General features: G+C 35.6%; 1 protein-coding gene and 1 long non-coding RNA gene across 2 annotated transcripts; one reads left to right on the top strand and one right to left on the bottom strand.

Annotated features, from left to right (window-relative positions):
* Positions 1–13159: 13159 nt before the first annotated feature.
* LOC149989857 (uncharacterized) lies at positions 13160–14734 on the top strand. The gene is made up of 2 exons (XR_016502348.1): positions 13160–13686; positions 13890–14734. It is a non-coding gene; the product is annotated as an uncharacterized LOC149989857 (long non-coding RNA).
* Positions 14735–17112: 2378 nt separating this feature from the next.
* On the bottom strand, positions 17113–21474 carry LOC141045268 (uncharacterized). The gene is made up of 3 exons (XM_073533118.2): positions 20844–21474; positions 20131–20205; positions 17113–19950 (listed from the first exon to the last, which is right to left on the bottom strand). The coding sequence occupies exon 3, from the start codon at positions 18894–18896 to the stop codon at positions 17217–17219; it is 1680 nt and encodes a 559-aa protein (XP_073389219.1). The 5' UTR covers positions 18897–19950; positions 20131–20205; positions 20844–21474; the 3' UTR covers positions 17113–17216.
* Between the last annotated feature and the right edge of the window lie 4646 nt (positions 21475–26120).

The raw sequence follows: 26120 nt of genomic DNA on the forward strand, positions 1-26120 counted from the left end.
AAGGATTTGATGTAAGAAATAAAGAAATGGTATGATATAAATTATAACATATAATTTATTTGGTGCATATCAAAGGATGTGCAAGTTCAAAGATGGTGGATATTATGTTGTAATAAAACTATATAGTAAAAATATAATCAAAAATAAAATTTTAATTAATATCTAATCATCTTGATTTAATAATAATTCAAAAATTTTAAATATGATTTTTATAAAAGGTTTATAGTTTATTTTCTTATCTTATATTAATCTAATAGATTAAAGGTTGGTTAATAATTTTACCTTTTAGATTACAAAAATTCTTTTATTACATTAAAAAAAATATAAATTAATAAAAATAGAATAAAAGAAATAAATAATTAATATGGTTGATACTAAGATTAAGTTGAGAATAAGATTGAACTAAAAACTCCTAAGATAGGTTAGATTTATACTTAGAGATCAACCATTAGTAGAATAGGATTAAAATTAAATCTTTAGCCCCTAAAATGGCTACTTAGGACAAAAGATGTAGACATTTTTAGATTGGCAACTAAAGTTGGATAGCTAGCTTTTAAAAACAAAGGGCTTATATAGGTGAAACCTATTAGATTTTCTTGGATATATGTAAAATACAACTTCACCTTTTATAGTCAGGTATCCAATACATTTCTAAATAAAATACATAATATAATATTGAATTATTATATACAAACTCTATCAATGGCAAAAGAATTGTTCAATCATCTTAATAATAATTGATGTATACTTCAAATACTATTATAGAATTTGATTCATCTATTCTATTTGTCTATTAGTTTAAAAATAAAAAATCAAAGAGAGTTTTACATTCATCTTTAATATCTTAAAAAATATTTTTTTAAATCTTGATAAAAATTAAATCCTCTTATTTGATATACTATTCTTAAGTAATTTATGATAGCAATAGATATTGTCAAAAAAAAACTTAGCTATTTCTTCACATGTGATATATTTTTTACATGGTACAAAATATTACATCTTAGTAAAATGATCTACTATCATGAATATAAAATCATATAAACCTAAGACTAAAAGATCTATAATAAAATCTATAGAAACAAAAGACTATGATTATTCTGAAATAGGTAATAATTGAAGAAGTCTATAAAATTAATGACAAAGACTTTGGAATCTTGAATTAATATCACATGATTGTACAAAGTCTTTGACTCCCTTTTACATTTGAAGCCGCCATAAATCTTTAGATATTAGCTCCAAAGTCTTATTGTATCAAAAATATCTAGACATTAAAAAGTTGTGCATGCTTGAAAAATATGTAATCATGCTTCACCTTTTAGAATATATAATCATTCTTTAAAATAGAGATGAGTATTTTTGAATTCAAACTTAGAAGTATCATAAAGTTTAAAAGAATTATTCTTAATATCATAAAGAAGAAGATCAAAGGACATACTTGATTGGATTTTTTTAATAAAGATTGAATCAACAATCAATGTTGATTTTATTGCTTGAAGATGAAAATGCTTTGGCTTCAAGTGAATTATTTTTTATTGATCAAAAGATGCATCTTCTTCTTTGGTGAAAGATAAGAATATCTAAAAATGACATTTGGCAAACGTTGTTATTTTTTGGATCAATAAATGATCTTAAAATCAAATCTTGATAAAGATATGCTCCAATAAGCTTGACAATAATTCAAAATATGTACCAACATGATGTACTTAAAATTCTTATAGTTTGTATATATTATGATTGGATTCAAGGTGCCTTTTAATTACTGATACTATTCTTGAAATGAATCCAAAATTACAAAATTTTCTTTATCATAGATCTCATAATTAATCTCAGCTATTAAAAAGTTTTTAGAATGAAAAGCTATTAGGTGGAGCTTATCATCTGTTCTCATTTATAACAAAATAGCTTCTATAGCAAAATTTGATGCATCTATTTCTATAAAGAATGCCTTGAAAATATTGATGTAATACAAGATTGGTACAAAAATAAATATTGTCTTTAATGCTTCAAAAGATACTTTAGTTTTTTTTATTTTATTCAAGTTTATATATATATATATATATATATATATATATATATCAACCATAAAAGAAGAGTCGTAACTTGAAAAAAAAATTCATGAAGATTTAATAATAATTAAAAAAATTCAAAAAATATTGTGCATCTCTAATTATTTTTGAGATCTTCTAATCTATGATAGTTTAGATCTTCTTTGGATCCATCATTAGTCCTTTTTTAAAAATAATGTATCTAAGAAGTCAACTTGAGTAGTGTAGAATACATACTTTTCTATCTTGGCATATAATCTTGTATCTTTAAGTTTTTATAATATACAACAAATATGAAATTCATGCTTTTTATATTTTTAGATTAGATTAGAATATTTATTAAATAATAAATAACAAAAATATCAAGAAATTCACAAAAAATATCATTTATAAGATGTTCAAAAGAAGCTAATGCATTTGTAAATTCAAAAGATATGACATTATATTTGAAATATCCATATCTAGTTCAAAAAATAATCTTTTATTCATTTCTTTCTTTAATATGGATAAGATTATATTTTTTATTTTATTCAAGTCTTTGTAGATCTATTTTTGTATGGATCTTTACTTGATTGAATTGGCCAAAAAATTCTAAAATCAAGGTTAAGGGATACCAATTCTTGATGGTGATCTTATTAAGTTGTTGATAGTCTATGCTCATCTCCAGAGATCCATCTTTTTTCTTTACAAATAAGATAGAAGCTCCTATTGGAAATTTCAAATGGGATATGAAATTCTTAGGTAAGTTCTTATTAATGCATTCTTTTAATGTAGTTAACTTATTTTGCAATAAGCTATAAATTGGTCCAAATAGTGATTGATGTACTTCTTAAAAATCAATGGAACAATCATAAAATTGATGCTTTGAAAAAATGTTTGTAAAAAAAATGTCCTAAAAATCTTGATTTTAGCTAAGAATATCACTTGATGTCTTTTCACCATCAGAAATAGATATAGTATATATAGCAAAAGATAATTCTTCTTTTGTTGTAATAATGAAAGATTTTATACCTATCAATAAGGATTTGGATATATTAGAGTTGTATATTTCTACTTGACTAATAAAATTTTGCATCAAACTAGAAGAAAAGTTAAGGTTACAAAACAATTCAATCTATTTGAAGATTATAGTTTTTCAACAATAATAATCTTAAAATAATCGGATTGAAAGAAGATCTTATGACATTAAATATTACTACATTATTTTGATCTTTAATTGCTACAACTAAAGAAATAGTCTTACAAGTAACATCTCTAAAAAATAAAAAAAAAGATCTATAACTTCTACATGTATGGATTTAATTTTTTTGATTAATGATATCTCTTGGTTTTTAACAAAATCTATGTCTATAAAATATGCTGAGGTTCTTGATTCTACAAGGCTAAGACTTTGTGTTTTTTTTATTCTAAATGAACTTCTATTGTGAAACAAGGTGAAGAATCTCAAAAGAGATTACGACCTTTATTGGATATTATATAAGATTCCAACCACATGATTCATATTATAGTTGAAAAAACTTATTTTTTGATATATTGTCTTCTTTAGCAACCATGCTCCTCATTTTTTGATTGCATTGCTACTTTAAAAAATATTAAGCAATGTGCTTGGATTCTCCACAATATAGGCACAAATCTTCTGAATGATGACAAATCTTTTCTTACTTAATAAGATGTTTAAAACATATCATGAAAATTTTCATAGGCTCTCGCCTAAACAAGTAAGCTTCCAAAAACTTAGAAGGTATCACTATAGCTTGATTTATATTTTTCTAAAAAAATCTTTGCTCATGGCATCTTTCAAAGAAATTATTGTTACATGCAATGGCTTAAGCAATAAATTGCTCTAGTAAATTTATTCTTAGTATTTTTAATAACAAATCTTTGATATTATCTTTTAATCCATATCAAAACTAATTCATAAGCGCTTTGTCATTTCAATACATGTCACGAGAAAGATTTTGGAATTGAACAACATATATAGTAGTTGAACCTAATTCTTATTGTAGAAATATAAGTTTGGTCTTTGTTATCTTTTTTTAATCATTTTTTCCAAATAAAGCCATAAATACTTCCAAAAATGAATTCAAATTGTAGAATATTTGTAAATTTTTTCCATCAAAGATTCAAATCAAGAGAGAAGATTTTTTAACAAAAGTACGCCTATAAATCCAACTAGAGTAAATCCATCAAGATATTGAAAAGGATGTAATATTAAATAGAATTTAATTTTTTACAAAAATCTTTGAAATTTTGATCTTGTTCCATCAAACTTCTAAGGTATACTAATCCTTGCCTCTTTTATACTAATAAAAGTAAGACTTTTTGAATTTGGTTGTAAGCCTAATTTACTTACTTTCTTCAATTGCATAATTTTTTAAATTAAATTCAGGACTTTTTTGATATGTATAAAAAATATTATTTCTATGATTTATATTAGAAATATAGAAGATTTTTATTTTTAGAGCATTAAAAAGATTGTAAAGATCTGCAATAGTTACAAATTTATTCTTACTTCCATTGAGAGTAGCATTTATAATCTTTTTTTTTATAGACAACTCAAATAAATTCAAAAAGTTAAATTAGGGGAAATAATATATAACTTCTAATATCAAATAAAAATTTCTATAAAGAGGAATAATCTACTTTCTTTAAGAGAAAAATAAATATTAAAAAATTATATTATTTATTTAAAAGTGAATAATTTGTATCTTCAAAACTTAACAATAGAAGAGGAGTAATCCACTTACTTTTAAAATAAGACAAGAACAATAACTTAGTACACTTATCAAACTATGAAAGATATAAATCTCAAAGTACTAAAAGATCAATACACTCTTGTATCACTCAAAAAGAATATAAAATGATTCAAAGATAATATAATATTGAATTAGAGTGGCTATTGCCAAAGATAAGAAGACTAAAAAGTCTTAACACAAGAGTAAGGACTACAAAGATATTGACAAGAGTAAAAAAGGCTTAACTCTTGCTTCTATATATACTATCTGATTAGGAGCTATGTGGCAATGTTCTATAGGCCTTTCATTACATGTTGATTTTAATAGAAACATATTTTATCTTGTAAGGAAAGTTTTCTATATTAGCACTACATGTGAGCTAAATTCCTCCACCCTTAATTGCGTTTAGTAGTCAAGTGGATTAACTTCACTCAAACGCAATTTTTATAAACCCTAAGTTCATTCATAAACCCTAAGTTCATCCATAAATCCTAAGTTCATCCATAAACCCTAAGTTCATCCATAAACCCTAAGTTCATCTAGAAACCCTAAGTTCATCCATAAATCCTAAGTTCATCCATAAACCCTAAGTTCATCCATAAACCCTAAGTTCATCTAGAAACCCTAAGTTCATCCATAAATCCTAAGTTCATCCATAAACCCTAAGTTCATTCATCCTAAATTTTCCTTCATCAATCATCCATCCCTTAAATCTCATTCATCCTATAACATTCATTCATTCAAAGTTTCATTCATCCAATCATAAGTCAACTTATCATCCAACTGACAATTCGTGCAATTGACCTAATTCATCCAAGTTTCATCCTAAAAATTAAAGAAAATTGGAAGTCGCCACCTTCCAAGTCATGGTAGCGACCCCCTTGCACGAATTCCACTACAATGGTTGCATCACTAACTTGTTTATAACAAACTTTGCTATTTTAGAAAGTAGACTTACAAGCGCTTGTCCTCCAACAAAATTCAATGCAAAACAACAATTAAGCTAAAAGAAATCTTGCCTCAAAGTTGCCTGACTTTCTCGGCCTAGTCAGAGCACCCCTGGCCACAAAAACCCTTGCCCTTGCTCCATTCCAGTTGTGCAATGCATATGCTTTAGCATTCCAGAAACTAGAATTGAAGCCGCATCACCTCCAATAATTTTTTCTTGAAAATCTTGAGTGAATTCCAAGATATGACCTTCCAAAGTAGCTTGAGTTGGCGGAGTGCTACATCTTCACCACGGCCGACTCCTCTTCACTCCAACCACCATAACTTCCTTGGCCTTTACTCAATCTAAGCGTGCAAATAGTCCTTGCAAAGCTGACAACAAGAACCATCTTCCACAAAAGTTTCAGCTCCAAATTCAATATTGTCTACCAACACTCGCCTTCCAAAGTCGGACCTCCAGATCTGGCCGGCAGCTGACCTCCTTGTCACTAAAACCACCACAATTTTCTTGTTTTCTCTCCAAACAAAGCGTGTCTACTGTCCCGAGGAAGCTAACGACAAGATCTAACTATTGGTAAAGTTTGACATTCTATTTCCAGATAACTAATACACTACAGCTGCGCAATTGCAGCTCTATAGAAACAAGGGTACGTGGGGATGCAATTTGGCATGGCTTCGCCCCCCAAAAAAAAAGAGAGAGAGAGCGAGTGTGGCCACCTCCACCCTCTTATCCAAGTAGGAAGAGACCAAAGGGTGGCAGCCACATCTCCACCATCCGAATCCACCAACCCTAATCAAGATCAAGGGCCCACATTAACCCTAAGTCCTAAACCCGATTTTAGTGCTGGACATGCCCAAAATTCCCAATTTGAAGCGTTTTTTGACAAAAATAACTCCACCAATGTGTTTAAAACATATTTAAACATCAAGTTTGACTATTCATACATCCAAATCTAAGTTCTAGATTATTAAGAACCAATAATTTGACAAACCCATTACAATAAATTTACTTCTAATTATTTTCTTCTCCTTTTTCTTCTTCTTCTCCTTATCCCTCTTCATCTTCTTCCTTCTTTCTTCTTGGCCTTTTTTTTTTTTGTTTTTTGTTTTTTTTTTTTTTTTTCTTTTGACTCTTTTTCTTATCTTTCCCACTACTCCCTTCTCCCTTGATTTTTCTTTCCACTACTAATCATCAATAAGCCACTAACATTAATGTCTATAACTAACTTATTATAACAAAATATAATCAAAATCCTCATTTTTTTAGATTTTTTTAGTTTAACCAACAATGTGAACTAACTTTTGGGCTCACATAATTGGCGACCATCAAGGGATGAATCCAACTTGTACTTGCCAATTTTTGTCCTTTAAAGTATTTTCACCATGCCAGTTCATACTATCGCCTTGTCATAAGATAGAAAGGTGGAGCTCTTGCCCAAAATTGCGCTTCCTCATGTCTTATATTCTTTACACCTGCTACCTGATGTTTGTGTGGGAAACAATTGACCATTCAAGGTCTCCAATTGTACGAAGTTGTTTAAAAACACCTCCTTGACAAGATAAGGACCCAACCATATGGCATCAAACTTGCTTGGAAAGTCGATCTTCCAAGCATCTTGTAACAATACTAGCATACCAGGTTGCAAGACCCGAGTCTTGTTCCGTTTATCAAACACGACCTTGCGCCGCCTCTGGATGGCCTCAATGTGTTGAATCCCTCGTCTTCTGCTCTCATCCAACGCCTCGAGCTCGTACAACCTTGTCTTTAAAGATTGTCTGTCAGTCAATCTGGAATCTACTGCAATCCAAAAGGATGGAACCTCAAACTCAATTGGTAAAACTGCTTCCAGTCCATAGACTAGAGAGAATGGCGTAGCCTGCGTGGTGACCTTGAATGTTGTTCTATATGCCCATAAGGCGGCTGGCAGTTTCACATCTCAATCACGCTTGGAGTCTCTAACAGTTTTCCTCAATATAGTACCAAGTATTTGGTTGACTCGCTTTGTCTGACCATTGGTTTGAGGGTGATAGGATGTAGTCTTCCGGTGATCAATCTGGAATCGCTTAGTCATGGATTCAATCACCTCGTTGAGGAAATGAGTACCTCGATCACTCACAAGGATCTTCGGGACTCCAAATCTAGTAATTACATTCTCAAAGAGAAAGATTGCAGCATTCTTGGCATCATTTGTTCTCACAGCCTTGGCTTCAGCCCACTTAGTAGGATATTCAGTGGCCACTACAATATATGCCATTCCTTGAGATGAATGAGGATGAATCTCGCCCACGTAATCGATGCCCCACTTCTCGAATGGCACCAATCGTAGGGAAATGTGAAGCGGCAACTGCATGTGAATGTCATTCCTAGCAAATCTCTGACATGCATCACAACGCCTCACATAGGCATGAGCGTCCTTGAAGAGTGTTGGCCAGTAATAACTAGCCCTAAGAATTTTTTGATTAGTCAATTGGCCAGAAAAATGTCCGCCACACGCACTGTTATGACAAGCCGACAAAATGGAAGGAACTTCATCTTCCATCACACAACGTCTTAACACTCCATCCAATCCACTTCGATACAACCGGTTCCCTAACACCACAAAATGACGACTATTGACCCGAATCTTCCGCCTCTCGTCCTTGGATAAATCCACTGGCAATTGTTGAGTAGTCAAGAACTCAATAATCCTAGAATACCATGCTGATCTAGCTGTCACCAAGAAAAGACTCTCGTCTATCAATCTATCATCAATCGGGTGGGTCTCCATTCCTCCAAGCAATCTCGACATGTGATCTGCTTGTTTGTGTACGGATCCAGTTTGTACTCCACAGTGTAATCAAACTCTTGTAGCAACAAGACCCATCTAGCTAGCCGACCGCTCAACTCAGGTTTGTTAACCAAATACTTGATGGCCATATGATCCACATAAAAAACCACTTTGTTGCTCAACAGATAATGTCTAAACTTCTTAGTTGAGAACACCATGGCTAGACATTCCCTCTCAGTGGTGGAATAATTTTTCTCTGCAAGATTTAATTGCCTACTAGCATAGGCAATTGGATGATCCTTGCCCTTGCTTGGGCCTTCTACAAGTTGGCACAGAATGCTACCAACTGCCACTGCACTTGCATCACAATAAATGTGGAAAGGCAAGTCCCACCTCAAGGGCCTCAATATTGGATAAGAAGACAATTTCTTCTTTAGAACCTCGAAAGCATCATTATAAGCCTGAGTCCATATAAATTTGGTGCCTTTCTTCTGAAGGCTAGTGATAGGAAGGATAATAGTAGTGTAATCTTCAATCAACTCCCTATACCAACCGGTGTGTCCCAATACACGTTGCACTTCCTTCACACTGATAGGAGGTGATAAATTCTGAATTACCTTCACCTTTTCTGGCTCGGGCTCACGACCCCTCTTACTAACCATATATCCCAATAAAATGCCTCTAGTCAAGGCAAGATAGGTTTTTTCTGGATTCAGGGCTATTCGAGCTTTTTTGCACCTCTCTAAGCTTTCTTTCACCAAATGAATGTGAGAATCTGCATCAGATTGGGTACTGAAATCATCAATGAACACGATCATTGATTTGTATAACAAGTCTGAGAAGATAGATATCACCAGACATTAGAAAGTAGCAGGGGCGTTACATAATCCAAATGGCATCACATGCCACACAAACGTCCCCCAAGGTGTTGTAAATGTAGTCTTGTGTCGATCTTCAGGTGCAATAGACACTTGGTTGTATCCAGAATATCCATCCATAAATGTGTATAAATCGTGACCTGCCACTTCTTCCAAGATGCTAGTGATAAATGGCAAGGGAAAGTGGTCTTTTTGGGTGCAAAAATTCAACTTCCTATAATCCACACACACCCTAAGTTTACTATTCTTCTTCTTTACAAGCACCATGGGAGAGACCCAATCTGTGATCTCAACAGGTTTAATAAAACCTGCTTGGAGTAATTTCTCCAGTTCCTCTTTCACAATCAATTGAAGCTAAGGATTCATTCTCCTCTCCTTTTGCCTGATCGGCACTACACCGGTCATCAAAGAAATTCGATGTTCTACAATCTCAAGAGGAATCCCCTTTAACTCCTTGTAAGACCATGCAAAGACCTCCCGATACTCTCTTACCAACTCACAGTAGGCCTTGATATCTTCATCCTCTAGTTGGCTTCCCATCTTCATTTGTCTTGATTCTTCTCTTTCAAACTCCACTGTCACATACTTCCACTCTTCCTTAGCAACGTGAGATTGCTCATTATTATCTCGATACCAATCCGAAGGCACATTGGGATAACTGAAAACGTCTTCACCAATCGTAATTCCCAAAGAACCAGTCTTAAATTTCAATGATCCTCCCAAATGCTCACTTTCCTCTAAAACCTCTACTCCTTCAACATCCTCTATTCCAATCAAATGGACATCTACCTCAATTAAAGGTGTCAAACCATCGTCCAACTCCATTCCAATGAAATTCAATCCTGCCATCAATTCTGATGAAGAATCAGGGTTGTCTTGGAGCCACTTGGCATACTCTCCATTGTCTGACCAATGGTAGAGATTTGGACCAAGATACTTCAAGGTTTGAATCTCAGCTTCAGACGTCATCCCATCCATGGATTTTAATGGTGTGCCTTCTCCAATAGATATGGTATCAACCACCTCGAGTCCTATCAAAGGCTTGATTCTAACTTTAGTGGAGTTTTCATATGGACCGTAAACTATAGAGGGCTTATCACCACCCCACATGATGGTGGCATTGGCCATCCTCAACCACAGACGACCTAAGAGAAGTGGAAAAGATTCTTTGGAAGTGTGCATCCTGATAACATGGAAGGTCACTAAGTAATCCTCCCCTCTTGTAGAGATTTTACAATTCGTAATCTGGCCTAAAGGCCTAGCAGGACTCTGATCTGCTATGTTTAATACAAATGGTGAAGGTCCGGTTAAATTCAACCTCAACTTCTCCATGGTATGAAGTGGCATGATGTTAAGCCCACTACCTCCATCAATGAGCACATTCGGAACCACCTTGTCCACGATAGTGACCTCGATCTCCACTGCCTTCACATCCACTGGCCTAATAGATGCTTGTACCCTAGCCACTGTCCTCTTCTGAGTCTTCTTCTTCCTCTTCGTCCTAGGCAATCCTTCTTTCAAACTCTTCCTGTCACGGACATACATATAATTACCTATATGAATAGATAAAAGTATGTAAAAGTAGGTTAATTGTGTAATATCTTCTAGAGAAGCTTCTTAGAAGCTTCATAGACGCTGCTTTGACTTTATAGGAGTCTATAGTTGACTTTTAGGTTAGAAACTTGGTCAACAAGTTAGCCATGTGCCACGCATGTTGGAAGCTTAAAGAACAAGCTAACTACGTGGTCCATCCATAGAAAACTTGCCTTGCAAGCAAAGGCATGTGGCCTAGAAAGTCAACATATATTGCAGGTCTTATAGAACATCGCCACGTGGCTTCTAGTTAGATAGTATATATAGAGGCAAGAGTGAAGCCCTCTTCACTCTTGTCAACTCCTTTCTTGCTTCTAGTCTAGTTTCAAGGGTCTCTAGTTTTCTTGTATTTTGGCAATAGCCATTCCAGTTTCTTTCTTAATATACATATTTTTATTTTGTCCTATTTCTTTTTGAGAAAAGTCTCACTTACTCTTTAGCTTTCATCGAGTTCTTGTCCCTGACAGATTGACAAGAGTGCACTTACAATATCAGAGCTTTGTCTTTTCTTGATTAAGAGTGGATTACCCCTTTTTCTTGATAAGACATAAGCGCATTAGAAGTTGCGGATTACCCTCTTTTAAACTGATATTGTTCTTAGTATTTTCTTTGTTATCAATTCCTCTCTTCTATTTATTTTGAGCGTTGTTAGACATCTTCTCTTTTGTAAGTGCTACTATGGCAGAGCTTGTTGAAATGAAGAGTGCAATGGCACAGATGCAAGAACAATTGAGGGAGTTAATGCTTGCGATGCATCAACTCAATTTACCACCACAAGGAGCAACAAGAATGGTAGGAAGTGAAGATATAGAGGTGATTGGGGCTGCTTCAACATCTGCACCAAACCATGTCCCTTCTCCCAGAATGGAACACCCTTCGAGTGTTAGAGAACCGAGAGTTGCCTTGTCCGAGAAGTTTGATGGTACCAGATCCAAGTTTCGAGGATTCATCAATCAGGTCCAACTAGTGATTGAACTTCAACCCCAGAGCTATCCAACTCCAGGGTCACAAGTAAGATTCATTGGTACACTTCTTTCAGGTTCAGCATTGTCATGGTTTTCATCTTTTCTTGAACGACGAGATCCAATATTGGATAATCTGGAGGCTTTTTTGGCGGAGTTTCGATCCATGTTTGGAGAACATGATGCAATTCGTGTTGCAACCAACAAGATCCATATTTTGCGACAAGGCAATCGATGAGTAACATTATATGCTTCGTAATTTCGACAACTTGCAACTGATATCAAGTGGGATGATGCCGCACTTGTGAGTCAATTTCTCTACGGATTACAATATGAGGTAAAGAAATTGATGCTTAATTTACCTGATCCTCAAACATTGAGTCAAGCAATTGACTTTGCTGTGAAGTGCGACAATCGACTTTTTGAATTTCGATCCGAGAGTCGCACAAGTGGGCCTCAACGTTACTACAATTCAATGGCAACACCGACGTCTCCTCAACACATACCTTCGGAAGTAGAGGATATGCAAATTGATGCGGTACGTTTCAAACCTCTTACTGAGCAAGAAAAGTCTCGTCGTCGACAAGAAGGATTGTGCTTATATTGTGGAGAACCTAAGCACACTGCTCAACATTGTCCAAAGAAGCGACGTAACTACAAAATGAGGAGTACGGCTGTCAAAGAAGATAGTATGTCGGAAAACGAGTACGTCCAGCTACAATAGGGACCGTGCGGCTGGAATCTTGTACAACTTCTAATAAAGGTCCTATCCTCTCCTCAAAACCATCTCCTTGTTTTATAATAGATGTGCGTTTAGGACCTAATAATTACAAAGCCTCTGCCTTGGTAGATTCAGGAGCCTCATCTTGTTTTTTAGATGAAGAATTTGCTAGATGTCATAGAATATCATTAATACAAAAAACTAAACCTGTACACGTAGAAGTCATAGATGGTCGTCCGTTGTCTTCTGGAGATGTAACTCACGAAACACTTCCTGTAGATGTAGTAATAAATGGTCATAGTAGTTGCGTAATTTTTAATATAATTAGATCTCCCTCTAATCCAGTAATTTTAGGCTTATCATGGTTAGAAAAGTATAATCCTCGAATAGATTGGATGTCTCGTAAACTTGATTTTCCTCAGAGCATTAGTAACAGTTCTATTAACCAAGTAAAAAACCATGAGTCTAGTATAGTAAAACTCACACCTATAGGTGCAAAAGCATTTATACACGTAGCAAAAGAAGGATCAACTTTTGCTATTTATGCTGCACCTATTTCTGAAAGCGTAAAGACTTCAAGTGGCATTCCAAGTCAATATCAGGATTATCAAGACGTTTTTGAGAAAAAGAATGCAGATATTCTTCCTGAGCATCGCCCATACGATTGTTCAATCGATCTCAAGGAAGGAACTCAGCCACCATTTGGACCAATTTACAGTTTATCGCAAGATGAGTTGGCTGAACTCAAGACATATATTGACGAGAATTTAGCGAAGAATTTCATACGCCATTCAAAATCTCCAGCAGGAGCTCCAATTTTATTCGTAAAGAAAAAAGATGGATCTTTACGAATGTGTGTTGACTATCGAGGACTCAACAAGATCACAATCAAGAACAGGTATCCATTACCTTTGATATCAGGACTCCTTGACCAGTTAAATCAAGCTAAGATCTATACAAAAATAGATCTAAGAGGAGCATATAATCTAGTACGGATCAAAGAAGGAGATGAATGGAAGACTGCGTTTCGAACCAGGTACGGGCATTTTGAATATAATGTCATGCCTTTTGGACTCACGAATGCACCAGCTGCTTTTCAACATCTCATGAATGATGTATTTCGTGAATTCTTAGACAATTTTGTCGTCTGCTACCTAGACGATATCCTGATTTATTCTAAGAATGTTGAAGAACATGAAATACATGTTCGTCAAGTATTACAAAAACTCAGAGATGCAGGATTGTACGCCAAGATGGAAAAGTGTGTATTTCACACTACTCAAGTTGACTTTTTAGGATACATCATTTCAAATGATGGTCTTATGATGGATTCTAAGAAAGTCCAAACAATCATGGATTGGAAGATTCCAAAGACTGTGAGAGATGTCCAATGTTTCTTGGGATTTGCCAATTACTATCGGATCTTCATCAAAGACTTCTCACGAGTTGCAGCTCCACTTACACGCTTGACTAGTAAAGATAAATTCCAATGGAATCAAGAAGCGGAAGCAGTATTTGAAGCCTTGAAGACATCGTTTGTCTCTGCACCAGTCTTATATCGTGTTGATTTTTCCAAGGCATTTTTTATGGAAACAGACGCATCGGATTTTGCCTTGGGTGCAGTTTTATCACAAATGGGAACAGATGACAAACTTCATCCGATAGCTTTTCATTCAAGAAAATTCTCAGCAGCCGAGATCAATTATGAGATCCACGATAAAGAACTTCTTGCAATCGTGGATTCCTTTCAAGAATGGCGTCATTATCTAGAAGGTGCTTCTAGTCCAGTCACTGTGTATACAGATCACAAGAACCTCGAGTATTTCATGTCAGCACGCGTGTTGAATCGTCGTCAAGCTCGTTGGAGTATGTCTTTGTCAAGATTCGACTTCATTATCACTTATCGGCCAGGAAAACAACAAGGTTTGTCCGATGCCCTGTCTAGACGTTCTTATTTTGCACCAAAAGAAGGAGATGCAGCTTTTGAGCAACAAAGAACGGTCCTCTTGAAACCGGAGCAATTTCATCTCCGAGCAGTGAAATCAACATTGACTGTTGATTCAACTTTTCTCAAGCAAATCCAATCCAGTATGTCCTCAGACCCTCTTGTTCATGATATCGAGAATAATTCTTCCAAGTCTCATGATTCTTCTAAGTTTGAGTTCAAGAATAATCTATTATATTTTGAAGGACGCCTATATGTTCCAGAAGGAAAAGTACGTTTGCGTGTTCTTCAAGCACGTCATGACTTTCCAGCAGCAGGGCACTTTGGATACAATAAGACTCTGGAACTCATATCAAGAGATTTTTGGTGGCCACAAATGTGGAAGTCAGTCAAAGACTTTATACAATCATGTGATATTTGTTCAAGATCAAAAATTCCTCGACATCGACCTTACGGACTTCTTCAGCCATTACCTATACCAGAACAACCATGGTCTTCTGTTTCTATGGATTTCATCACAGATCTTCCAAACTCAAGATCTTATGATTCTATATTTATGATAGTAGATCGTTTCACCAAGATGGCACATTTTATGCCATGTACAAAATCTATCACAGGTGAAGAAACAGCTAAGCTTTTCATTGATAATATCTATCGCTATCATGGATTACCTAAAGATATCATATCGGATAGGGGAACTCAATTTGTGTCGAGATTCTGGAGGATTCTTTTCAAGATTTTAAAAGTGGACATAAAGCTATCTTCAGCTTTCCATCCTCAAACTGATGGACAAACAGAGCGCGTAAACCAAGTCTTGGAACAGTATTTAAGGTGTACCATCAACTACCAACAAGATGATTGGACAAACCTTCTGCCATTGGCAGAGTTTGCTTATAATAATACGGTACATTCCTCCACGCAACAAACACCTTTCTTTGCCAATTATGGCTATCATCCACGACTTGATACTTTTGATTTTTCAAAAGTTGATAATCCTGCAGCAGAAGATATGGCAAATCGGTTGTCAGAGTTACATGCAATAATGAAGGCGCAGTTGAAGAAAGCTCAAGAACGACAAAAGATAAATGCAGATGTATATCGTAAAGAGCAACCACAACTCAACGTGGGTGATAAGGTATGGCTACTTCGTCGCAATATCAAGACCACTCGACCTTGTGACAAATTGGACTATCGTAGGCTTGGCCCCTTTTCTGTTTCTGAACAGATCAACCCAGTTGCATATCGGTTACATCTACCGGAGTCAATGAAGATCCATCCTGTATTCCACGTGTCTCTTCTTGAACCATATAAGACAGTGGATATACAAGGAAGAAGACAAATGCCACCGCCTCCTATAGAAGTACATAATAATGAAGAATTTGAGGTGGAAGAGATATTAGACTCAAGGCGGCGCCGAAATAAGCTGGAATATCTTGTTCATTGGTGCGGATATGATATTAGTGAGCGCACATGGGAGCCATCCAGGAATCTAGCAAATGCATCAGCTAAAGTCAAAGTTTTTCATCAACGACATCCATCAAAACCAAGATGAAAACCTCTCTTATAAAAGAGACAAGATTGAGGCAAGATAACATTCAATTTCCTATCCTTGTTTGTAACTTCTTTGCATTTTGTGACGCTAATTAGATGGAGAGCCAACAACCAGTGGATTCAACTCAAGAACCTTCGTTTGCTGACTTACCGGATGAGACATTGCGATTGTCACAACCTTCAAGACGATGCAACCGAAATGAAGACCCTCAAGAACGACATGTTCTTCCTCGAATAGATGGTGAGATACAACGCGTTTGGTATCACGACCTTGGAAGAGATTCTCGATGTTTGGTGATATTATTGGAGATAGGAACGACTCCTGATGGTGTTTCAAATGTATAATTTGAAGGAAGTTATGAAGGCCTCAACAGTGATCAAATAACAGGGTGGTCTTCTCGCCCTGGAATGGGACACTATCGATGGCTAAGAGGACCCATCAACTATCTTCGAAGAGAACAAAGATCAGAGTATGTAGCAAATACAATTCGCCGCATATTAGATTTTCTCAATATATAATCACCGCTCCTCGTGGAACTCGTCCCTAGAAGGGGGGATAATGTCACGGACATACATATAATTACCTATATGAATAGATAAAAGTATGTAAAAGTAGATAAAAGTAGGTTAATTGTGTAATATCTTCTAGAGAAGCTTCTTAGAAGCTTCATAGATGCTGCTTTGACTTTATAGGAGTCTATAGTTGACTTTTAGGTTAGAAACTTGGTCAACAAGTTAGCCATGTGCCACGCATGTTGGAAGCTTAAAGAACAAGCTAACTACGTGGTCCATCCATAGAAAACTTGCCTTGCAAGCAAAGGCATGTGGCCTAGAAAGTCAACATATATTGCAGGTCTTATAGAACATCGCCACGTGGCTTCTAGTTAGATAGTATATATAGAGGCAAGAGTGAAGCCCTCTTCACTCTTGTCAACTCCTTTCTTGCTTCTAGTCTAGTTTCAAGGGTCTCTAGTTTTCTTGTATTTTGGCAATAGCCATTCCAGTTTCTTTCTTAATATACATATTTTTATTTTGTCCTATTTCTTTTTGAGAAAAGTCTCACTTACTCTTTAGCTTTCATCGAGTTCTTGTCCCTGACACTTCCTCATCAAAGGAGATATCTCCAATAGTTGAGCAATTGAGATGTCAGCCTTTATCCTCCGCAAGTCCCTCCAGAGATCATATTTCTGGTAAGAGGTTGGCGTCGTATGACCCAACCCTCTAAACTCCTCCTCTGGAATATCTGGACCCTCCCATTCACCCGGTTCTAAGCCTTTACCTGGATCAGAGCCTTCAGATGACCTTTCATCACCTACCGCGGCGCCTACCTCCCTTGTAATTCTTACCGCCTCCTTTGCAGCCGCCTCAAGAGCTACTAAATCCAACAACTCTTCAGACTCACTACTATCTGAGTTTTTTTCATCGATTGGTGATTGTCTATGAGCTTGCCCTCGGGTAATCATAGCCAAAGTAGCATTCTCATGGCCACCGCCTCCGTCTTTCTTCAATTCGTGGGACACTAAATTAGAAGGTGCTTCATGTTTTTCAATCACCACTGTGGTCTTTGCTAGAGATGGCGCAGGACCCTTCAATAAGACCTCTTCTGCTACTCTAACATCTTGCTTAGAAGATGGACCTTGTTTCTGGTTTGCATAGTTTCGACAGCCGCCTTGTTGATTTTGGGCAACTGGGATATAACCTTGGCGGGTTTGTAACCCTTCTGGAGGTTGATGGTTTTGTCTAAAATCTTCATAGTTGTAGTAGAGATTAGGAGGTTTTAGGCCCCTCTGATCATCACCATGAGGTCGTCTCTGATCTCTCATGTTATTTCGCGCATTCTCATAAGGATTTGTTATTGGTGGTGGTAGTTGAATTACCTTATCAGGTTGTCTACATTCATGGGTAGGGTGATTGCCACCACAATTGCCACACGGCCATGGTTGGCCATCATCCCAGCACTGACCCGGCTCATGCCATCTCCTGCAAAGCTCATGGTACTCCTTCCGAGGCTTGCCACTTCTACCATATCCTTGAGGACCACCTTGATAACCTCTTTGCCGCTGCTGAGGTCCTCTATCTCTTCCATAGCCCTGTGTTGGCTGGTATGGTTGAGGATTTGGATTATCTTGAGGCCTTACTCGGCACTGAAGAGATGAATGCCCATTTTGGCGACAAGTAGTGCCCCAAACCCCCGAGTTATGATTACCAGACTCTATTCGAGGAGGTGGGGTGTTTGAATTTTGATTCTTTACCATGAATGCCATCTGCTCAGTCAAGGCTTGGATCTGCTTCATCATGGAGTCTTGAAAACCTTCTTGTTCGGCCTGTATTTTCTTCTCCAAGTCCTCCACTCTCCTCTCCAATTGTGGCTCTGGTAACGCCAATAAGAGTACCGGAGCTCTGGTGGCCGTGGGCATGACATTGTAATATTGGGCACCATTGTCGACTATCGGAGGTGTACTTGATGTGCTTGGTCCTACCGCTTGGCTTACGAGATTAATTGGAATAAATCCCAGGATATACTCATCTTCCTTCCTCCAATGCCTTTCATAACTTCTCTCGATTAAATCTACAATGTGCGCCGCTGTTTTGGCTTCCTCCAAAGTGGCTGGGTTTCTCTCTAATACTCCCTTGATTGTAGATCGATTAGCAAATCCTTCAATGAAGAATTGCTTTAACGTATCACCATTCAACAATCCTCCTACATAACGCATGCAGACCAAGTCAAACCTCCTGATGTAGTTAGCCATTTCCTCGTCTCTTTGCTGTCGTACCGCTCCCAGTGCTCTCAAGGCTGTACTTTATCCAACCTCCGGCCTAAAGTGGTTTAAGAAGGCTACTTGCAACTGGGACCACGTGATAAAATGTCCCTCATCATGGTCCCGGTACCAATTGTAAGCCTCACCATGTAAGGTTCCGGGGAACCAAACCAGGTAATACCCCTCGTTCCCAATGAGGGATGTTGTCAAAATCTCTATGCACCTCTCCATGTGTAGGGTTGAATCCTCGTCCTTGGTGCCATAGAACTTGGGGAGATTCCTTGGAACTGTGGCCGCTAATAGCCCTACTGGCATAGCCACGGGCAAACCTCGTGGCTTAACTAAGGGATCCAAAGCTGGAAGTCGCTCCGTCGCCATCTCGTGAACAAATCCTTCGACCACAGGCACAAAGTCCAAGGTCCTATCCTGTTCTCTTATTTCCCTAAGGTTCACGTCTCCAAACACTCCGTCTTCAGGGTCTACATGTTCTATCTCTAACTCCTCCACTTCCAACTCCTCCAATAGCTCGCTGCCCCCGACATCTCCTAAAGCCTTTTCTAAATTCCTTCTAATGTCTCCTCCAAGAAATTCTTCATTGCTTCTACTATTAATGAGTGTATTCCGAGAAGGGGCTGCTTCTTTGTTATCCACGACCTTGCCCCCACGTCTTTCAATATGTTCAAGTCCTTGGTTCAAAGTAGGTTTTTGAGATCTAGTTTTTGGGAACATCTAAACGTCCTCACTGACCTTCTCTCATTACCTACCAACCCTTTTTTTTTTTTTTTTTTTTTTTTTTTGAAATTTTTAAATTGATAATTAATAATCTAGCCTACCCTCAGGTGGATAGAGAACGCAAACCACCAAGATAGTATTTACGGGCGATGACATGGAATTCACCAAGACAAACCAGCCCGCTAGTCCAATCTTGGCATACGGTACAACCTATGTTGTGGGGCTTACCCGGTCAGTAAACGAGACACTGTGATTCTGCCTTCGTGGCCAGAACCCCCCTCATTCTCAATTCAGCTCACTGCCGAGGCATTACCTACTAACAAGGCAACGACAACGACGAATTACAATCCTAAGTTAACATAGATCATTCAATGTATGATGGCTTACCTCATGCAATTCCAGCTTCCTGCACAATTAGTATACCACCGGCCTCTCGATCACATGCTAAGATTTCTAGCAAAAACTACCATAGATATCCCCAGGACCCACATACCTTCTGCTGTGCTCCTTCCAATCACGACCCCATCATCTTGCTCCTATTATCTCCTTCCTCCATGTAATCAATCATCTCAACTCAAAAAAAAAAAAAAAAAAAAAAAAAAAAAAAATGTTAAACAACGTCTCTAAGATCGGCTTCCAACAAACGCACCATTTATGTGAGCTAAATTCCTCCACCCTTAATTGCGTTTAGTAGTCAAGTGGATTAACTTCACTCACATGCAATTTTTATAAACCCTAAGTTCATTCATAAACCCTAAGTTCATCCATAAATCCTAAGTTCATCCATAAACCCTAAGTTCATCCATAAACCCTAAGTTCATCCATAAATCCTAAGTTCATCCATAAACCCTAAGTTCATTCATCCTAAATTTTCCTTCATCAATCATCCATCCCTTAAATCTCATTCATCCTATAACATTCATTCATTCAAAGTTTCATTCATCCAATCATAAGTCAACTTATCATCCAACTGACAATTCGTGCAATTGACCTAATTCATCCAAGATTCATCCTAAAAATTAAAGAAAATTGGAAGTCGCCACCTTCCAAGTCATGGTAGCGACCCCCTTGCACGAATTCCACTACAATGGTTGCATCACTAACTTGTTTATAACAAGCTTTGCTATTTTAGAAAGTAGACTTACAAGCGCTTGTCCTCCAACAAAATTCAATGCAAAACAACAATTAAGCTAAAAGAAATCTTGCCTCAAAGTTGCCTGACTTTCTCGGCCTAGTCAGAGCACCCCTGGCCACAAAAACCCTTGCCCTTGCTCCATTCCAGTTGTGCAATGCATATGCTTTAGCATTCCAGAAACTAGAATTGAAGCCGCATCACCTCCAATAATTTTTTCTTGAAAATCTTGAGTGAATTCCAAGATATGACCTTCCAAAGTAGCTTGAGTTGGCGGAGTGCTACATCTTCACCACGGCCGACTCCTCTTCACTCCAACCACCATAACTTCCTTGGCCTTTACTCAATCTAAGCGTGCAAATAGTCCTTGCAAAGCTGACAACAAGAACCATCTTCCACAAAAGTTTCAGCTCCAAATTCAATATTTTCTGCCAACACTCGCCTTCCAAAGTCGGACCTCCAGATCTGGCCGGCAGCTGACCTCCTTGTCACTAAAACCACCACAATTTTCTTGTTTTCTCTCCAAACAAAGCGTGTCTACTGTCCCGAGGAAGCTAACGACAAGATCTAACTATTGGTAAAGTTTGACATTCTATTTCCAGATAACTAATACACTACAGCTGCGCAATTGCAGCTCTATAGAAACAAGGGTACGTGGGGATGCAATTTGGCATGGCTTCGCCCCCAAAAAAAAAAGAGAGAGAGAGCAAGTGTGGCCACCTCCACCCTCTTATCCAAGTAGGAAGAGACCAAAGGGTGGCAGCCACATCTCCACCATCCGAATCCACCAACCCTAATCAAGATCAAGGGCCCACATTAACCCTAAGTCCTAAACCCGATTTTAGTGCTGGACATGCCCAAAATTCCCAATTTGAAGCGTTTTTTGACAAAAATAACTCCACCAATGTGTTTAAAACATATTTAAACATCAAGTTTGACTATTCATACATCCAAATCTAAGTTCTAGATCATTAAGAACCAACAATTTGACAAACCCATTACAATAAATTTACTTCTAATTATTTTCTTCTCCTTTTTCTTCTTCTCCTTGTCCCTCTTCATCTTCTTCCTTCTTTCTTCTTGGCCTTTTTGTTTTTTGTTTTTTGTTTAATTTTTTTTTTTTCTTTTGGCTCTTTTTCTTATCTTTCTCACCACTCCCTTCTCCCTTGATTTTTCTTTCCACTACTAATCATCAATAAGCCACTAACATTAATGTCTATAACTAACTTATTATAACAAAACATAATCAAAATCCTCATTTTTTTAGATTTTTTTAGTTTAACCAACAATGTGAACCAACTTTTGGGCTCACACTACATAATTAGCTTGTTTCACAAACTACAAACATTTATGGCATGTAATTAACTTATTAACTAAGCTTTTAACCTGTCAATCAACTACAAATACATATAATGTCAAAATTACTTCTATGAAGTTTTTTAAAAGATTTTTTAGAAGATATTATGAAATAAATATATATTTACTTACTTTAATTTAATCATATAGGTAATTATTAAAATGAATAAATATATCTATGACATTTAATAGAAATAAAGATCTTCAAGAATAAAATATTTTTATTTAAATAAATAGAAAAATATAACATATTTAATATTTCAACCTTAGAGGAGATTTTTAATGTTTGATGATTTCATTGGAGGTAGAAATAATTCCTAACAATATTCTAAATATTTTATTTGAAAGAAGTTACAAAAGCCTCAACAATGATCAAATAATAGGATGGTTTTTGTGCCTTAGTATGGATTGCTATCGACAGCAAAGAAGATCTATCAACCATCTTTGAAAGAAACAAAGATTAGAATATATAGCAAATATAATTTGTCACATCTTAGACTTCATCAACATATGATGACTACTATCATATTATGTGAAGTCTTGCTCAAGAGTATACCATGCACTTAACTATAGAAGGTAGAATAGAAATCTTAATTGTAATTGAATATTAAATAAACTATAATTAAACCTTAATAGTGCTAAATAAGCTTTAATCAAATTCAAAAAAATCTTAAATAAATTAAAAAAGTAACAAAAAGAAATCTTAAAAGAGTTAAAAGAAAATCTATAATAAATCTAAAAAGAATTCTTAAGAAGTCTTAAAAAATATTAGAATAATTACAAATATATTTTAAATAAATTTCAACCAAGTTTTAATTTAATCGTGATTGAAATCCTATTGGACTTGAATAAAATCTTAGACAAATGCTAAATCCTAAACCAAAACATAAATCAAACCTCAAAAAAATCTTAAATCCTAAATCAAATCCTAAATAAAATCTTGGATAAATCTTAAATCTTAAATCAAATCCTAAATAAATACTGAATTTTAAATAAAATACTAAATAAATCCTAAACCTTAAATCAAATCCTAGACAAATCCTAAACCCTAAATCAAATCCTAAACCAAACTTTAATCCTATTCAATCTAATTCTAGCACAATCTAGAATCTCAATATCTATTAATTGGACCATTGATCTTGCTTAAAAATTTACATACCTTTCAATAACTAAGTTGGTAATGAGCATATGAAATTTGAAGATAATTGCACTTATCAAATGGAAGAAAAATCCTAAAATCCACTTAAGTATTGGTCGGCCTCCTATTCCAATCTGAATGTTGAACTTCCACTACCAATATCTCCATATCAAATTGTTTAATATTTTTTAAATTTCACATATTTTTAGAGAATCAAGTCTATTACCTTCAAGTATAAGTTTTACTCCAATTCAACTAGTAGATTGCTAGAGATCTTACAAAGCTTGATTGCCTTTCAAAGTCCAATTTTTGAGACCTCAATCTACTTGAAATTCAATAGCCTTTAATTCAAAAATTTGATCAAGCTCAAACTTAAAACATATACTTAATTGTGCTAGAAGAGCAAAAATCTCTCAAAGTTAATTTTGTCAATTCATTCAAATTTTCATGCCACTAACCTAGCTTCTCAGGCATACTAATCCTTATCCTTGTCATACTTGTAGAAGCAAAACTCCCTGGATTTAGTTGTGACGTTGATCTATTTGCTTCTTTCAGCTGCACAACTTCTTGTCGTAGACTCTGAACTTCTTCTATAGGTATAGGTATAGTACTTCTATGATTCACATTGGAAATACATGATATTTCCACTCTTAGAATATTGATAAGGTCATGAAGATCTGCTATGGTTGCAAATCTATTCTCACTTCCATTGAAAGTAGCATCCATAATCTTTCCTTCCATAAACGACTTAAACAAATTCAAAAGTTAAATTAGAGGAGGATAATCCGCAACCTCTAAAAATAAATTCTATAAAGAGGGGTAATCCACTCTCTTTAAAGAAAATATCTCTGTTAAAAAATAAGATTTTTTGTTTAAAGGTGGATAGTCCGTAACCTTCAAAATACAATAATAGAAGTGGGATAATCCACTCACTTCTAGAACAAGACAGAAACAATATGTTAGCACTCTTGTCAAACTATCAAGGAAATGAATCTTGGAGAAAGGAAATCCTCAATACACGCTTCTATCATTGAAGAGAACTAGAAAGTCATTGAAAAGGTGATGTAATATTAACTAAAATGGCTCTTGCCAAAAAACAAAAAGACTAGAAAGTCTTGAAACAAGACCAAGACTAGAAAGGTGTTGACAAGAGTGAAGAAGGCTTTACTTCTGCCTCCATATATACTATCTAACTAAGAGCTACATGGCAATTTCCTATAGGACCTCCAACATGTGTTGACTTTACTAGCCACATGTCTTATCTTGCAAGGCAAGTTATCTATGTATGCGCCACGTAATTGCCTTGTTCTACAAGCTACTACACAAAGGTAACTTGTTCCACAAGCTACCAATACATGGTTAGCTTTTTGGCCAAGTTTCTAACCTACGAACACATCTAAAGTCAAAACCACATCTATGATGCTTCTAGGAAGCTTCTTTAGAAAACTTTATGAAATTATTCTATTATACCTACTTCTACTTAATCATATAAGTAACTATTGAGGTAAATATATATGTTTGTGATAATTCAATGAAAAGAGTGTTAAGAGTAATATATTTGTTTAGACAAACTAACATCAAAATTTCAAGGATTTTTGAACCAAGTCAAACTCTATCAAAGGTTACATCCTTTCTAATATCCTGATGGATTTACCCAAGTCGGATTTATAGGCGCACTACTATGAGAAAGTGCTCTTTCTTGGTTTGTACCTTTAGTGAAAAAAGATTCAAGACTCCTTTACAATTTGAATTCATTTCTAGAAGTGTTTACAAGCACATTCAAAGAAAGTGATCGAGAACGAGTAGCAAAAACCAAGCTTCTATCTTTACAACAAGGATCGCGATCAGCCACTACATATGCTACCAAATTCCAAAATCTTGCTTGCAACGTGGACTGGAACAACAAAGCACTTATCAACCAATTTCAATATGGATTGAAGGATAGCATCAAAGATTTATTATTAATAATATCAAAAGTAGAATCTTTGGAATAATTTATTACTCAAGTCATTGCATGCGATAATCATTTATTTGAAAGACGTCAAGAACAAAGATTTAGTTGAACATGAATAAGTCAAGTAATGGCTGCAACTCTCAAGTTTTCTAAAACGTATTCATCAAAGTCAGAACCAATACAAATTGATATGATATATTTTAAATCTCTTATACAACAAGAAAAGACTCGACATCGCCGAGAAGGATTGTGTTTATATTGTGGAGAAGCTAAGCACATTGCTCAATATTATCCAAAGAAGCAATACAATTACAAAATGAGGAGCACAATTACCAAAGAAGATAGTGTGTCGAAAAACGAGTTTCTCCAGCTACAATAGGGACCGTGCGGTTGGAATCATATGCAACACCTAGTAAAGGTCCTATCATCTCCTCAGATCCCTCACTTTGTTTTATAATAGAAGTATATTTAGGACCTAATAATCACAAATTCTTTGCCTTATTAGATTCAAGAGCCTCAGCATGTTTAAAAGATGAAGATTTTGCCAAAAATCAAAAAATACCTTTAATGAAGAAAATTAAATCCTTACATGTAGAAGTCATAGATGGTCATTTGTTGTCTTTTGAAAATGTTATCCATAAAATTATTCCTTTAGATATAGCAATTAAAGATCATAACAATATAGTAGTATTTAATATAATAAAATCTCCCTCTAATCCAATTATTTTACGATTATTATGCCTAGAAAAATATAACCCTCAAATAGATTGGATTTCTCATAGCCTTAACTTTTTTGATAGTATAATCCAAGTTCGCATTAGCAAAGTAGAAGTATGTAAGTCTAGTACATCCAAACCTTTACTAATAAGTGCAAAAGCTTTTATGTATGTTGCAAAAGAAGGA

The sequence above is a fragment of the Physcomitrium patens genome, chromosome 1, assembly GCF_059467195.1.
Source record: "Physcomitrium patens ecotype Gransden chromosome 1, ASM5946719v1, whole genome shotgun sequence".
In the NCBI taxonomy this organism is placed as follows: Eukaryota; Viridiplantae; Streptophyta; class Bryopsida; order Funariales; family Funariaceae; genus Physcomitrium; species Physcomitrium patens.

Bases quoted from the DNA above. Each gene is read 5' to 3' on its own strand.
- LOC141045268 (XM_073533118.2), bottom strand. From the start codon at position 18,896: ATGGCTAACTACATCAGGAGGTTTGACTTGGTCTGCATGCGTTATGTA.